Below are 14,472 nucleotides of genomic sequence, written 5' to 3'. Positions count from 1 at the left end.
AGCCAAGCGCAGCGCGAACTCGCTCCTTCTCGCGCGCTGCCAGCCAGAGAGCCGCCACCATGCCCTCCACGCGCTCCGTCCTCGCCGCTGTGCTCGGACTCGGGCTGGTCTTCCTCTTCCGTGATGCCTTCAGCGTCTCGTCACCGAACACGGCTGGTCACGGCCTCATGGAGAGGGACGTCGACTCGCGGCTCGCTGCATTGGAGAAGGAGACCGAGAGGCTCGTGGGACGTCCACTCGGCAGCCAGCTGCCCGAGCCAGAACGAGCGGCTACCACGAGGCCAGCGGCCATGAGGCAGGAGCTAGCGGTTGCACGGCAGGAGCCAGCGGCCGCCCCGTCAGCAGCAGCGTCCGGAGCTGCTCGTCCGCAGGCGGTTGCCGGCGAGCGAACGCATTGGTACGACGGGGCGTTTCTCGTCGCCAAGCACGAGCCGGCCAGCAATGCGGCCAGCCTTCGGCGGCTGCTCAAGAGCCTGCTCGGCCTCTCGCGCCTGCTCAACCGGACGCTCATCCTGCCCACCTCGCTCTGTGGTGACGGGCAGGCGGCGGAGCCGGCAGACGAGCCGCTTGGCTGCCGCCGCTGCTCGACGCTCGCGCGGGATGCGCTGCCGCTGGACGCGTGGCGGCGAGCCGCCGCGTCGTTTGAGGGAGGCGGCGTGCGGCTCCGCCCGGCCAACTTTCTCTCCGATGCGCGGCTCCCCGAGCGCCTCCGCTCGTCGCACGTAAGGGTGAGGCTGCCGGACGGCGCCTCTGCGATAGAGGCGGCCGCGGCGCTGCGCGACTACGAGACGACGGTCGTGCTGGAGATCGACCGCGCCGCCGAGGCCTTCTGTGGCTGGGAGGCGCGGCACGACACTGGACACGCCGGGGAGGCATTCGAGGCGGCGGTCAGCCCGCTCCTGGGTGGCAGCGGCGCCGCGCAGCTCGCGCATTGCTCCCACTTCCACGCCGGCGCCGTCACCGTGCTGTCGTTTGTGAGCCTCGGCACCTCTGCCGCGCACAACGTGTCTGCTCCGTGGGAGAGCTTGCCGCGCTCGGTTCGCGAGCTACCCCGCGGGTCGGACCTCGCCGTCACCTTTGCCACCGGCAGCGTCTCCACGATGGCGCTCAATTGGGCAAAGGCGACCGTCTCGGCGGGGTTGAGCGACATCCTCCTCGGCGCGCTCGACGAGTCTATGCTCAAGGCGTGCCGCGCCGCAGGGGTGCCGTGCGTGCTCATCCAAGGCGGCGAGGCGTCGGTGGAGCTCGCAAAGGTGAGCGGCAACCTCCGCTCGCGGCCGTCGCTCTACCCAAAGATGAGCGTGCTCAAAGTCGGCTTCTACCGCGAGCTCCTCAGCTTCGGCTTCAACGTCTGGGCGTGCGACGCCGACGCCATCTTCCTCGCGGACCCGCGGCCGCTACTGCGCTCTCCCTCCTTTGCGGGCGCGCACCTCGCCGCCGCGACAGATTGCATCGACGTGGCTCTCGACGCGAGGTCCCCGCTCTTGCACTGCGACCTCAACACTGGCCTCGTGTACCTCCGCTCCAGCGCCGAGACCATCGCGTTCGCCGAGGCGTGGCGCGAGACCATCGCGCACGCCAAGGAGGCGCGGATCCGCGACCAGTACGCTTTCAACATGCTGCTCAAGTCGGGCGGCTCGAGTCTGAAGCGCGACGCGGCCGCCAGGCAGGCCGGGCCTCGCATCTTTCGGGCCACTCCGGCCGGCGGCTCGCTCCTGCTGGGCGTGCTGCCGCTCAGCCACTTCCTCAACGGCCACACCTACTTCGTGCAGCACGCGCACACGCTACCCGCCGCGCCGCAGCCTCTCGCCGTCCACCTCACGTACCAGTTTGCCGAGGGGGCGTCGTTTGCGCACGGGAAGCGGCAGCGGCTGCGACAGGCCGGGCTCTGGTTCGTGGACGAGGACGAGTACTACGCGGGACGCTTTGTCCGCGTCGGCGACAGCGCGGCCACTCTCCCGCCGTCGCCGCTGCCGCCCAACGTCACCTCGCTGACAGCGATCAACGCGCACCTCGCGGAGGCGCGCCACCGCAGCCGCGTGCTGCAGGCGCTGCTCGGCATCGGCAAGGCGCTCGGCAGGACCGTCATCCTGCCAAGGATGCTGTGCTACTGCGATTTCATGTGGAAGGAGATGACGCACTGCCGCGTCGGCGGCGCCTTTGGGATGCGCCTCCCGTTCGACTGCCCGATGGACCACGTGTGCGACACGCCAAGATGGATGGAGCAGGGCGTCCCCGGCGTCACGGTGCGAGAGCAGGGCTTCCTCTCCAACCCGCGGGTGCCGCGCAGCGTGAGCGGCTCGGTCCAGCGGGTAGCGCTGCGGCCCGGAATGACCGACGCCGACTTGCGGAGGGAGCTGGGAGCCGAGAGCGCGGCGGTGCTGGAGGTGGCGGACGCGGTTGGCACCTTCTGCGGGTTTGCCGACGCCGGCACCAACCGCTCCTTCGCACAGGCCGTCGGGCGGCTCCTGGCCTACAAGCGCACCCCCTTTTGCTATGACGACGGGCCAGGGCCGAGGGCGCCCGGCTACTCGCAGTGCTGCACCCCACGCAAGCCGGGCGACCCCTTCTTCCCCTGCAAGTACGGCTTCGACCCGCCAGAGCCCTTTCCTGCGTGCGCGCGGAGAGGTAGATGACGGCGTCGAGTATATGAGCCCCTGATCTTGAGTATCGTGCCGGAAACGGTTGATTTTGACGTATTTCTTTTTCTCGCGCGGCCTCCGGAGACCGAAAACCCCTCCTGTGTGACCAGGCACGATGGGGGACCAGGGTCCGTACCAGGCCGCCCTCAACGGAAGTGAGTCGGTGGTGCTTGAAGCCCTCAAGTCAAAACCTGACCTTCTCAACCAGCAACTGGATAAGGGGATGTACACAGGCTATACTCTGCTGCACTGCGCTGCCGCCAAAGGCCACGCCTCGCTTGCAAACACCCTGCTAAACAGGGGCGCGTCGACCACCCCGGTCAACCCAAAGGGCAAGACGGCCGCCGACCTTGCCGAGAAAGGGGGCCATGTTGCGCTCGCCTCCCTCCTTCGCAGCAGAGCGACGCGCCCGCCGCCGCCGGCTGCCGCGGCTGCGGCTGAGGCCATGGTTGAGGACACCGTGACGGCGGCAGCGTCGTCGTCCAGGGTGACGAAGGATTGGTCGTGCGGCGGCGGATGGCCGGCAGCAGCGTCTTCACCGGGACCCTCGGCGCCACAACCACCGCCCACCTTTGCGCAGCCACAACCGCAGCAGCCGCACACGCTGCTGCACATGCAACCGCAGTCGCATCAGCCGCCGGTGCAGCAGCCGATGCAGCAGCAGGTGCAGCCGTACGTGCAGCCGATGCAGCCGCAGATGCAGCAGCCGATGCAGCAGCAGGTGCAGCCGTACGTGCAGCCGATGCAGCCGCAGATGCAGCAGCCGATGCAGCAGCAGGTGCAGCCGCCGATGCAGCAGCAGGTGCAGCCGTACGTGCAGCCGATGCAGCCGCAGATGCAGCAGCCGATGCAGCAGCAGGTGCAGCCGCAGGTGCAGCCGCAAATACAGTTTCAGGCTCAACCGCAGCCGCACTACCAGCCGCCACAGGCGTCACCACACGCGCCGCCGCTCGCGCAGCAGCACAGCGCGCCGTTGGTGCCGCTTGCCGCGCAGCCGCAAGCCTTTTCGCCCCCCCAGCAGCACGCGTACGCGCAGCCAGTCGCGCAGCAACAGGCCTACGCACCGCCCGCCGCGACGATGCATTTTGCACCGCCGCAGCAGCCACAGCCAGCGCAGCCACAGCCGACGGCGCCGCAGCCGCCGCCGCCGCCGCAGGCCGGCGCATCACCGGACCTTCATTCGGCTGTGGTGCAGCTGCTGCAGGCGAAGGCGCCCGCCGTGCAGGAGGGAAAGTACCTCGCCGTCGTGCCGAGCGACGCATTCGACCGCGTCATCGGCGCCGAGCCGCCGGGCAGCCGGATCTCGCCGCTTTGCGTCAGCAACGGCGCAAAGGTCGAACTGGACCCCGAGAAAGACTTCTACTCGATGCGTATCTTCGACCCGGACGGTGCTGCAGGAACAGCAAAGCTCGAGGCGATGCTGTGGGAGGTGATCGCGCCGCTCGGTGACTCCGAAGCATGCGGTGCCGGCGTGCCGGTGGCGGAGCCGCTGCGCACGCGGCTGAGCGCCGAGCGGATCGCCGAGGTCAAGTCGGGCTCTGGGGCAGAGGTCGCAAGCGAGCAGGGCGGGCTCTACGTATGGGGATCCTCGTTGTCGGTCCACCTCGCTCTGCTGCTGCTGCTGCGAGATGTGCTCGGCTCGGAGCACGCACGCAAGTACGAGGCTTACGCCGGCACGCTGCATGCGTCGCTCGTGCCCGCGCTCACCGACAAGCTAGCTGGCATACCGCCGGCCTCCGCCGACGCCCGCGCAGCGCGCCCGCGCCTGCTGCTGCAGCGCTCGGCGGCGCAGGAGCGCCCTCCCTTGCTACGCGGCTCGGTGTGGGTAGGGCGAGACAAACTGCAGCCCGCCGCCTCAGCCGCGGGCGCCGCGGCGCAAGGCGCGGCCCCCACCGGCGACTCGCAGCTGCTGCACCTACGGCGCTTCGCCCTCCGCGGCGCTGCGCCAGAGGACGGCGGGCCGCCGCCGCTGCTCTGCGCCGCCGGGGTGCGCGCCGCGGTGGCTGCGCTTGCGCTGCGGCTGGGCGACGGCGCGGTGCGGAAGGGCGAGTTGCAAGCCGCGCTCGCACCGCTCGCGCCGCTCGACGCCGCTGACGTCACCGCGCTCACCGCCGCCGTGGCTTCCTCCCTCCGCGATCGCCTCCTCGGAGGCGGCATCGACGCCGCAGCGCTGCAGACCGCCGAGGTGGCCACGGTGTTGATCGACCGCGCCGCCGCGCCGCGTGCATCACCGGCCAACGGCGCCGCACCCAAACGAGAGCGGCCCGCGCCCATGCTCTCATTTGGACCAGGTGTGGCGGCGGCCGCCGCCAAATTGGCCCATGAGCCCGAGGCGCCGCTCCCCGCGCCGCCCAAGCCTCCGGTCGAGACGGGCGGCCCATACTCCGCGGCGGCCGCCGAAGCGAGCGGCAGTAGCGATAGCAGCGACAGCGAGGACGCCAGCGACGAGCGGCGCAGGCGCAAGCGCAAAGAGAAGAAGGAGAAGAAGAGGAGGCGGCGGGACGAGTCGGACTCGCTCAGCGATGGCCAGTCGGCGGAGGAGAAGAAGCGGAAGCGGGCGAAGAAGGAGCGGAAGCGATCAAAGAAGGAGCGCAGGTCGACGGAGCAGGCCCAGCGCGAGGGGCAGGACTGAGAGCATTGCAGTCTACGGGCATACGAAAACACACGCCATGACACACGCACTCCTGACGTAAAGATATGAGTACGCAACAGAGGAAACGAAGAGCGTAGCTCAGTAAGAGAAGACTGTACGGATGAGGGACTGTGAAAAGAGTAAAGTGTGTCAGAGTACACAGAGACTTACTTGAGTGTTGAGAGAGGCTCTCGGCGGCCTGCAGGGCCCGCGAGGCATAGAGCGGCTCAGCGCTTACGGGAAGAGGCTGAGGTTTGCTTCAGTTGCGATTGAATTGAGTGGACCCAAAGTGCGGGAAGAGCATATGCGCTTCTGGCGGTTGATCATAAGATTGGGTGTTTGCTGGTGGCGCCTCGCTCGCGCTCAAGCCTGCTCCAAACACGTCGTCTGGAGATTCAACTGCGCTCGATTGGCAAGAGGAGGAGCACGACGACAGCTGCGAGAAGGGCGGCATCTGAGGCGGCCCAATAAAAGTCGGAGGAAAGGCTGAAAGCAAGGGCGACGGGAACCCCGAGCTGCATTGCGACTGAGGCTGGGATGGGGACGCCTCGGCTGATGGGGAAGCGAGCATGACCGAATGGTTGAAGCTATCTGAGAGATGAGGGCTTGCAAGACTTGGTGCAGCCTTGGCAGTCGAGAGCGAGTTTGTATGGCACTCAAACCGTGGAAGTGCACCGGCGTATGCAGACCCGCCGGATCGCGGAAGGACGGTGAACGTGGACAAAGAAGGTGACGCTGGGCCGGAATTACTAGGAAGAGAGTCCATGCTCGCTTGGCTGCTGCTGCTCCCATTACTACTTGCTGGGCCCACGGCGAGTCGTCTGAGCAGAGGAGATGGCACGCTTGTCAGAGGTGGCGGTCGCGTCGGGACCGTTGGCGACAAAACAGATGGGGAAGACGGACAGCTCGCTGCAGTCGGAAGTGCCGCCCTTGCACCAAACAAATCGGGCGATGCGCATTCCTCGCTGCGAACCGATGGCGACCCCTGCGAGCACATTGCCGGAAGGTTGTGCTCTTTGCCAGGCCACGAACCCGCGATGGCGCTCTTGGCTGGCATGCTTGAACCCACGTGTTGGGGCGACTCGTGCGCCGCAGCTAGATCACCCTGCAAAAGCATGAGGTTCTCCGATGTGAGGGTTGAGACCGAGGGCAGCGAAGCCTGGGCTACTTGATCATTAGCCACTGGTGAGCCGTGCTTTGCTGGCCGCGAAGTAGAGGTCGTCGATGACGCGGCGCTGGAGATATCGCGCCGGCCGCTCGGCGGGGTCGCGTTGGGCGACACTGGCGCTTGATTTCCGCGCCGCCGATCTCCGGAGCTTCGCGACGACGTCGACACCCCACCTTTGATCTCAAGCTGCTCACGCCTTGCCTGCACACGCGCCGCCGCGGCGGCGGCCGCCTGCTGCGCAGCCGATTCCTTCTCTTCCGCTTCAGCCGCCGCCCTATGTGCTGCCGCCGCCGCCTCAGCTGCCCTCGCCGCCCTCGCAGCCGCCGCTTCCTCCGAGGGCGGCTCGGCTTTTATCGATGGCGGCTCGGCTGATCGTAGATGCGGCAGTCGTCGCGGGCTCGCATCAACTGGGAGCGCACCGAAGACCTTGACCTCCTTTCCTGGACCGGCTGAGGCGTTGTGAAGCCTCTGCTTGCTGCTCGCAGAGCCAGAGAAGGAACGCGCGCGCGCGCCTCGAGCTGACTTTGAGTCGTCCCAGTCGTTCTGCGGTGGGCGCACTTGAACCATGCTGCGCGTGAGCTGTGCCCTCTCGCGCGCTGCGCTCGGCGAAGGAAGCGACAGCCTGCTTGGCACGAGCTGCAAGAGTCGCTCCATCTGGGCCAGGCGGTGCTTCATGCGATCAAGAGACTGCGTGACCTCGACTGTGACGCCGAGCATGAAACGATAGAGGCCAGAGGAGTCAAAGATTGGGCGGAGGGCAATCAGGTGCAAAAAGTCCGTCCCGTCCTTCTTCCGATTCAGAAGCTGGACTTTGACTTCCGTAGCTGTCCGCATCGCTTGGCGCATCTGCTCGATGGTCTCTTCATTGCTCTCGGGGCTGGAGAGCCGCCGGCAGCTACCGCCGTGCAGCTCCATGTTGGTGTAGCCCGAGATTCGCTCGAAGCCGCTGTTGACAAAGATGATGGGAGCACCCGGTAGGGTCATGTCGCATGCGAGTACCCCGACGAACTGGCCATGCACTGCGGAAATGAGCAGGCGGAGCCACCCGTCGGTGTCGACCGGAAGCGAGGCTCGGCACGATGAAATCAATTCGCTCATTCGCACCTCGCCCGCATCGTCCGAAGCGGCTAGATTCGCCTCTAGGTTCGCGCCCACCGGGGAGCTTATCATGGCGTGCCACGCGTCGAAGACGAGTAGATTGGCGAGCGTGTCGCGATGCAGCTCCAGGGAGCGCTCGACGTCCTCTTGAAGCGCCGAAGAAAAGCTCGTGGCGACACTGCCAGCCGGCGAGACCGGCCGGGTCGCCCCCTGCGAAGCGGCGTCCCCGGCCTCCCTTGTCATCTCAGGAGGCGCGAGCTCGGAGAGGTCAGGCTTCTTCTCCTCCACCTTCCGCCACGCCTCGCGCGATTTCTTGCGCCGCCGGATCACGCCGCGCTCAGCCTTTACGTGGCTGGCGTACAACTCGGTCATCTTCTCGGTCTTATCTTCGCCAGAGAGCGCTGCGAGCCCGGCGACCTCTCTGATGTACACGAGTATCTGGCTCAGGTACGCGAGCGGGTCGGTCGCGATGCTGGACGAGTAGAGCGCAAGCTGAACACTCATGATCGCCGGTGCCCCCGGCAGGATTGGGCGAGCCAGAATCGCCGTTTGAGCCGATGAAGCTCGCCTTGCGGTCCGGGACTTGCATGCACAGCTGTGGCGGCGCGCCGACCTGCAACCACTCGCGTCGCGTGTCCGTTACCTGTTAGATTTACTCGCAATTTCGGGCAAACTCCGGGCCCTCTGAGGTACGCTCGAGGGGTAATATTTGTTTCGCCGCGCGGACCTTCTTCTCTGCGCTTCTTCCTTCTACTCGCCTATCGCCACAATCGCCGCAAGCTTTTAACACGCGGCTGAGAAGTGATAAGAGGGCTCCCGCGGCGATCAACACCGCAACTCCTTTTCTAATTTCACCACTCTTCTTACGCGCGACGACGCTACAGCCTCCACCAAACCTCACACTTTTACTCACCCTCGGACATGCTTGCACCGTCATCCTGCGCGTCTGATGCGTCGCGCATCTGCTCGTCACCCTCTCCGTCACTCGCGTCGGCGGGCGACCGGGCTGTGGGTGCGGCCTGCTTCTTTCTTGCGCTCGCGGCGCCGGCGCCACGGCGCCGTTTGCGTCCGTCCTTTGCGCTTCGCTTGGCAAGCTCGCCCGCAAAGTACGCCGCGCGCGCGGCATCCCAGACGCCCTCCCCGTCGGCGTAGCCCGCCTCCCAGATGGCGAGCACGGGGTTGTGCTTGAGCTTGCGCAAGTGGGCGCTCTCTTTCTTCGGGTCGAAGCCCACCACGTAGAGCCGGCTCCCGAGGCGTACGCGTGAGGCGAGCGTGTAGACATCGGTCAGGCTGAGGTGCGGCATCAAGCCGTCACGCGGGCCGATGCTCAGGATGATGTAGTCGAGCGTCTTGCCCTGGACCTTGTAGTCGGTGACGGCACAAAGGCGAGGTCGATTTCGTGCCGCTTGACATTTAGCTTGGGCGGCACTGACGCCGCCGTTGGGAAACGCAAGGCGCACCTTTTTGTTTTGAAGACCTCGATACTTAGCGCACTGCTCGGGCGAGAGCTCAAACACGTGCCGCGTCTCGTCTTCGCCGCCGGCTACGCGCACAGACACAGTACGCGGCAGCGCCGACACGTCAACCCGCGTGTACGTCAGCGACGGGTCCCGCACGCCGCACGAGGCGCATGCGTGCAGCGGCAGCGCGTGCGCCATGCGCTCGTCGCTCCACTCGCCCAGCAGCCGCCGCTTCGTCTCGTCGGAGACGTGCACGCAGCGCTGCAGCAGCGCCGCCGTCTCGTCCTCGGGCCGCTCCAGGTCCATGACGACGTTCGTCGAGGCGTGGAAGCGCGTCTCCAGGTCGATGGCCGCCTGCTCGGCCGCGGCGAGCTTGCCCTGGTCGACGCACATGCCGCACACCGCGTGCGCCGGGCAGCCGCACTGGCCGCGTTGTGGGCGCACGGTCTTGGCGACCGCCGGCGCTGCGCGCCGGTCGTGCTGCTCACGCTGCCGGCGGCGCTGGTCGCGCGCCTGCCGATCGCGCGTGTTCGCGGCGGCTGCATCTCCTGCTCGTTTCGCTCGCACCCGAGCGGCTGTCGCCAGGCGCTTCAGGTCGGCGGTGCTGCGCGCGCGGCCGTCGGCCAGGCACAGCCACATGTCCTCCTCCTCGGCAGGCTCGCACGGCTTGCCGTCGAACTGCGGCTGGCGCCCGCGACGATGCTTCGCCCAGGCCGGGCACGATGGTGCCGCGACGAGCGGCGTCGAGGCGACGGCCATCGATGGGTCCAGAAGACTTGGAGACACTTCTCGACCAAAAAATCGAGCACAATTGCGTTACATGGGCATGGCCGGGGTTTCTGCACCGAACGATCTTACTTTCGGTCTATCGAAAGTGTTGATCGATAAACAACCATCGTGCACATGTGCAGTTGCATCGACCATCGTGCATCGATGGTGCGGGGTTCGAGCTCTTTTCGCGCGAGGTCGCCTGCCGGCCGTCTGTGGTCCACGAGATAAACTGAGGTCGGCAAATGCTCTCCAACGCACACACACCGTTCATCTCGCGGGTCACGCCTCCTCGCCCGCAGCAATACACCTCATTAGTCTCTCCTCGCAAGCGGCCACACCCTGGCCACGCAGCCTCACGCGGTTCCGCCCAGGGATGCCCTCGGCGTCCGGGTGGCTACGCACGCCCTCCAGTACGTCGACCTCGCGCAGGAGCTGCACGACGGGGTGGGGCGACCGAATGGTGAAGTCGCCTGCGTCGGCCGGGCCGCCCGCTTCGGCATAGGTGCTGTGTGTCGCCGCCGGATGAAAAAGGACGATCTGGAGGTGCTCGGCGTGGCCCCTGTCGACGATGACCTCCGCCTGGAGCTTCCAGCTAAGCGCGATCAGCTCCCGCCACCCGAGAGCGCCGTTGTCTAGCGTCCCGCCCAGAACAAGCAGCGATGTCTCAGGAGAGCCCTCGGTACCGGGCGAGTCGAGCCCCAACCTCAGCGCGGCGGCCTCCTCGGCCAGCTCCGCGGCGACCCCGCAAGAGCATTCGGCGACGGAGGCGCGGAGCCGAAGGGCGGGCGGCTGGCGCACGGGCGGCGCGAACGGGCAGAGGCGTTGGCCGATGACGATCGAGTCGAGCCAGCGGCGCGTGTCTGCCAGCCGCCGCGCCAGCTTCGACATGTGTGCGGTCGAGCTTCCTTGGTGTCGCGGCTCTTTTCGCTTGCTATCGCCTCGTTGCGAGGCCTTGGGCGGTGTGCCGTCCAGGCGGGATCGAAGTTTCTTTTCGTGTTTTCGACTTTCGCTCGTTGGGGTCGCTGTCAGCTTTCCGGTTTTTCTTTTCCTCGCGATGTCCGCCGGGGGGGGGCGCCGCCTCGCGTCGCCTCGCCGCCGCTTCTACCGCCGCTCCCTCGCCAGTCAGACCGCCACCCACCCGCCTCCTCGACCTCCCCACGGAGCTCCTCGTGCGCGCCATCTCTGGCTGCGACCCCGCCGACATCGCTCGCGTCGCGGCCATCTCGCTGCTCTTCCACGCCTCGCTCGCGGTGGAGGCCATCCGCTTGTGGGCGCAAGAGCGCGGCTTCGAGCTGCCGGCGCAGCCAGAGGGTGAGAGCTGTGCCGTGCGGTGGCTGTGCTTCGCTGCGCTGCTGCGCGCGTCCAACCCACCGGCGAGGGCGGCCGCAGGCGAACGGCACAGCCTCTTCATTGACGGCGAGGGGCGGCTCTCGTCGTGCGGCGGCGAGGGGGGCCCAGGGCTACTTGGCCACGGCGAGGGCGTGAGGCGGCTCAACACGCCAACCCGCCTCGCCTCCCCGCTGGGAGGCGAGCGCGCCGTGAGTGTGTCGGTGGGAGATGCCCACAACCTCGCCCTCACCAGCGGCGGCGCCGTTTGGAGCTGGGGCTATGGAGGCCGCGGCCGGTTGGGCCACGGCGATCATTAGGACCAGTGGCAGCCCAAGCAGGTCGAGGCCTTTGCTGGCCAGCGCGTCGTTGCTGTGTCGGCTGGTTCCCACCACAGCCTCGCCATCACCGCCGACGGTAGCGTCTGGAGCTGGGGCATGGGAGAGGGTGGCCAGCTGGGCCACGGCGACATGCAGGACCAGCTGCTCCCCAAGAAGGTTGAGGCCTTGACTGGCCAGCGCGTCGTCGCCGTGTCGGCTGGAGGAGCGTTCCACAGCCTCGCCCTCACCGCTGACGGCGCCGTCTGGAGCTGGGGCTGGGGAAGCTTTGGCAAGCTGGGCCACGGCGACCAGCAGCGCCAGCTGCTGCCGAAGAAGGTCGAGGCCTTCACTGGGCGGCGCGGCGTCGCTGTGTCGGCGGGAGCCCGCCACAGCCTCGCCCTCACCGCCGACGGCAGCGTCTGGAGCTGGGGCTTTGGTTTGGACGGTCGGTTGGGCCACGGCGACGAGCCGGGCCACGGCGACTATCAGGCCCAGCTGCTGCCAAAGCAGGCTGAGGCCTTGGCTGGCCAGCGCGTCGTCGCCGTGTCGGCAGGAGAGCGTCACAGCTTCGCCACCACCGCCGACGGCAGCGTCTGGAGCTGGGGCGCAGGAGGCTTTGGCAAGCAGGGCCACGGCGACGAGCAGGACCAACTGCTGCCGAAGAAGGTCGAGGCTTTTGCTGGCCAGCGCGTCGTCGCTGTCTCGACTGGAGGCACCCACAGCCTCGGGGGTGGAGGCCGCTCGCGAGCCCGAGCGGGGCGCGGCGGCCGAGGCGCTCTCACGTCGCGTGGCAGTATGGGCTCGAAGCTGGGCCACGAACTAGCTGCTGCCCGAGAAGGCCGAGGCGTCCTAGACGTGGGCGTGGCGCCGCACGTGGTGTGTTGTCGCTCCTAGGCGGCTCCCGTTTGTACCTTCCGGAAACCATTTTCTTTTTTCGACCCTCAGCGCCTCACCCCTCACCGGACACAGCACCCTCGGGGGGCAGGCGCACGCGCGCTGGTGAGGCTCGGGAAGGGGGCGGAGCCGAGTGCGACCTGCAGGGGGATTGTCCGGTGGAGGGGGCGGGGCGGGGGGCCGGCGGAGCGGGGTGGGTCGGGTCGGGTCCCTCGGGTCGGGTCGGGGCCCGCAGGGTTGCTCGGGTCGGGGTGGGGCGGGGTGGGGTGGCGATGGCCGATGGTGGGGTGGGGCGGGCGCCGGAGTGGGAGTCATATGGGCGGCGAGTCGGAGGACGCCTTCGTAGTCTTTTGTACAGACAGCAGCCTGGCCTTCAAAAGAAAGAAAGCGGATACAAAACAAGAACACAACGCACTCAAAAAACACATGACAAGCGATCCCACGATTGCGGATGTGGGGACTACATGATTACATGAAGGGTGGAGCGGAGGGGCCCGTCTGCAGAGCTAGGCGGCGCGGGCACCGCCCCCCACTGGGCGCCGAGGACAAGAAGCCGTTTGTCGCTTGCTTGTTCTTTTGCTTGTTGATCCAGTCGGTACGCTCCTTGCGCGCCTGCTTGTTGATGTTTTCGGCGTCGCCCGCCACCGCCGCCTTGGAGATCTGCTGCGTGTGGTGGACGACGAAGGAGGAGGCGCTCGCCGACGCCGCCCCGTACAACGAGCACCAGCCGCGTTATGGCTTTCTTGACCCACTTCGCGTCGTAGTACTCTTCTGACCACTCCGGATCCTGCTGGAACAAGTTCCTCTTGTAGCTCGATCGGTCACACCGCCATCGCCGTCGGGGAGAGGGGGGACGACACTGCTTCGGCAGCGTGCACCTCGATCCTGTACCGTGTTTGTTATGACCCCCCCCAATGAACACACACACCAGTGAGGGTGGGCGAGACGATCGAGGGGTCCCGTACCATGCGGAATCGACCCTATCCAGTGCTCAAGTGCTCAAGGTAGTACTGCGCCCCCATCCACTTCCTCTTCCAGCGCCCGTATCCGTCTTGACCCACCCCTTTCCATACGCGTGGTCTTTGACCCATCCCTTTCCAGTCGAGTGGTCGAGCGGTCCGTCCACCTGACGGCCACGCTCCTTGCACCCCACGACTCCCGTCAACGCCTTGTCCAGCGTGTTTCCAAACCCGTAGAGGTGGCCCACCGACGCCACATTGCCACCATTGTCCCACGAGCCACTCCCCACCGTCGTCGACTTGATGAGCGAGTTCCAGCACTTGACCTCGTAGTAGTGCGCTCAAAAGAAAGTGGGCGGCGTTTTTCTCTTCTCTCTCTTCCCTTTAAAATCCCTGTGTGGTGGCGGCGTGCCGTCCTCCCATCCCTCCCTGGCGCGTTTTGTTGCTTCCTTTTTTCTTCCCTGAGGCGGGTGGTGATAGCCGCTCACTGCGCGGCGGGAGGGGCGCTTGGACAAGGGGCTGGCGCGCCGACCGGTGCGCCACCGCCTCGCCGCCCGCCACCCCACTCGACTCCGCGGCGTCCCCACCGGTGAGCCCGCGGCCGCTCCCCCAGGCGCAGCGCGTCAGCATGGAGGAGCAACTGCTAAATTTCGCCGTACCACTCGACCTGAATGTGCTCGAGCAGGTCGTGCAGATGGTGTACACCGGGACGCCGCAGCAGGCGCGCGCACTCCCACCACACGCAGCCGAGCTCGCGCCCCCCGCTCGCCCCCTCTCCCCCCCTCGGCCTCGGCCGCGCACGCATCCTTGGCGGAGGCCGAATCCACGCTCGGCGCGGGGGCAGCCTGAGCGTCCGCGTCGTCCGCTGTTCGCGCGCGGAGCCAGCCATGCCGACATGCCTCGTGGCGTGCTCGTCGCTGCCCCGTGACACCCGCCCCGATACCTCCGCCTGCAGATGCAATCCGCGCAGCGGACGCTCTCGCAGCTGCAGGAGCGGATAGCGGGCGAGGACGCGGCGGGCGCGCTCAACTGGTTCAGAGTGGACCAGATCCTCGACGCGAGCGCGCCATGCACGGCGAATACGCGCTTCTACGCCCTGCAGATCCTCGACGGCGCGATCAAGTACCGCTGGAAGACGCTGCCGCCGCCGCAGCAGGCGCGGGGAGGGAGGGTGTGTGAGTGGGGGGGGGGGGTGGGGGGGG

At 67.2% G+C, this 14,472-nt stretch overlaps 4 protein-coding genes across 4 annotated transcripts; 1 reads left to right on the top strand and 3 right to left on the bottom strand.

The window, feature by feature from the left end:
- Positions 1-59: 59 nt before the first annotated feature.
- Positions 60-5,274, top strand: EMIHUDRAFT_120079 (hypothetical protein; the record flags this gene model as incomplete). Its single annotated transcript, XM_005764918.1, has 3 exons — positions 60-2,628; positions 2,753-3,129; positions 3,847-5,274. The coding sequence occupies 3 exons, from the start codon at positions 60-62 to the stop codon at positions 5,272-5,274; spliced, it is 4,374 nt and encodes a 1,457-aa protein (XP_005764975.1).
- Positions 5,275-6,845: 1,571 nt separating this feature from the next.
- Positions 6,846-8,044, bottom strand: EMIHUDRAFT_557999 (PAS domain protein; the record flags this gene model as incomplete). Its single annotated transcript, XM_005764924.1, has 2 exons — positions 6,846-6,913; positions 6,955-8,044. 2 exons carry the CDS (start codon positions 8,042-8,044, stop codon positions 6,846-6,848), a joined length of 1,158 nt encoding a protein of 385 aa, XP_005764981.1.
- A 304-nt stretch (positions 8,045-8,348) lies between these two features.
- EMIHUDRAFT_445971 (hypothetical protein) lies at positions 8,349-9,766 on the bottom strand (the record flags this gene model as incomplete). The annotated part of the gene is made up of 2 exons (XM_005764917.1): positions 8,349-8,658; positions 9,110-9,766. Coding segments are annotated over 2 exons (826 nt in total), but the record flags the coding sequence as incomplete, so codon positions are not given.
- Positions 9,767-10,050: 284 nt separating this feature from the next.
- EMIHUDRAFT_247375 (hypothetical protein) lies at positions 10,051-10,659 on the bottom strand (the record flags this gene model as incomplete). Its single annotated transcript, XM_005764916.1, has 1 exon — positions 10,051-10,659. The coding sequence occupies one exon, from the start codon at positions 10,657-10,659 to the stop codon at positions 10,051-10,053; it is 609 nt and encodes a 202-aa protein (XP_005764973.1).
- Between the last annotated feature and the right edge of the window lie 3,813 nt (positions 10,660-14,472).

This window comes from Emiliania huxleyi (assembly GCF_000372725.1).
Source record: "Emiliania huxleyi CCMP1516 unplaced genomic scaffold EMIHUscaffold_572, whole genome shotgun sequence".
Classification (NCBI taxonomy): Eukaryota; Haptophyta; order Isochrysidales; family Noelaerhabdaceae; genus Emiliania; species Emiliania huxleyi.
Note: the sequence above shows the minus strand (reverse complement) of the source record. Positions and strands in the feature narration are given on the sequence as shown.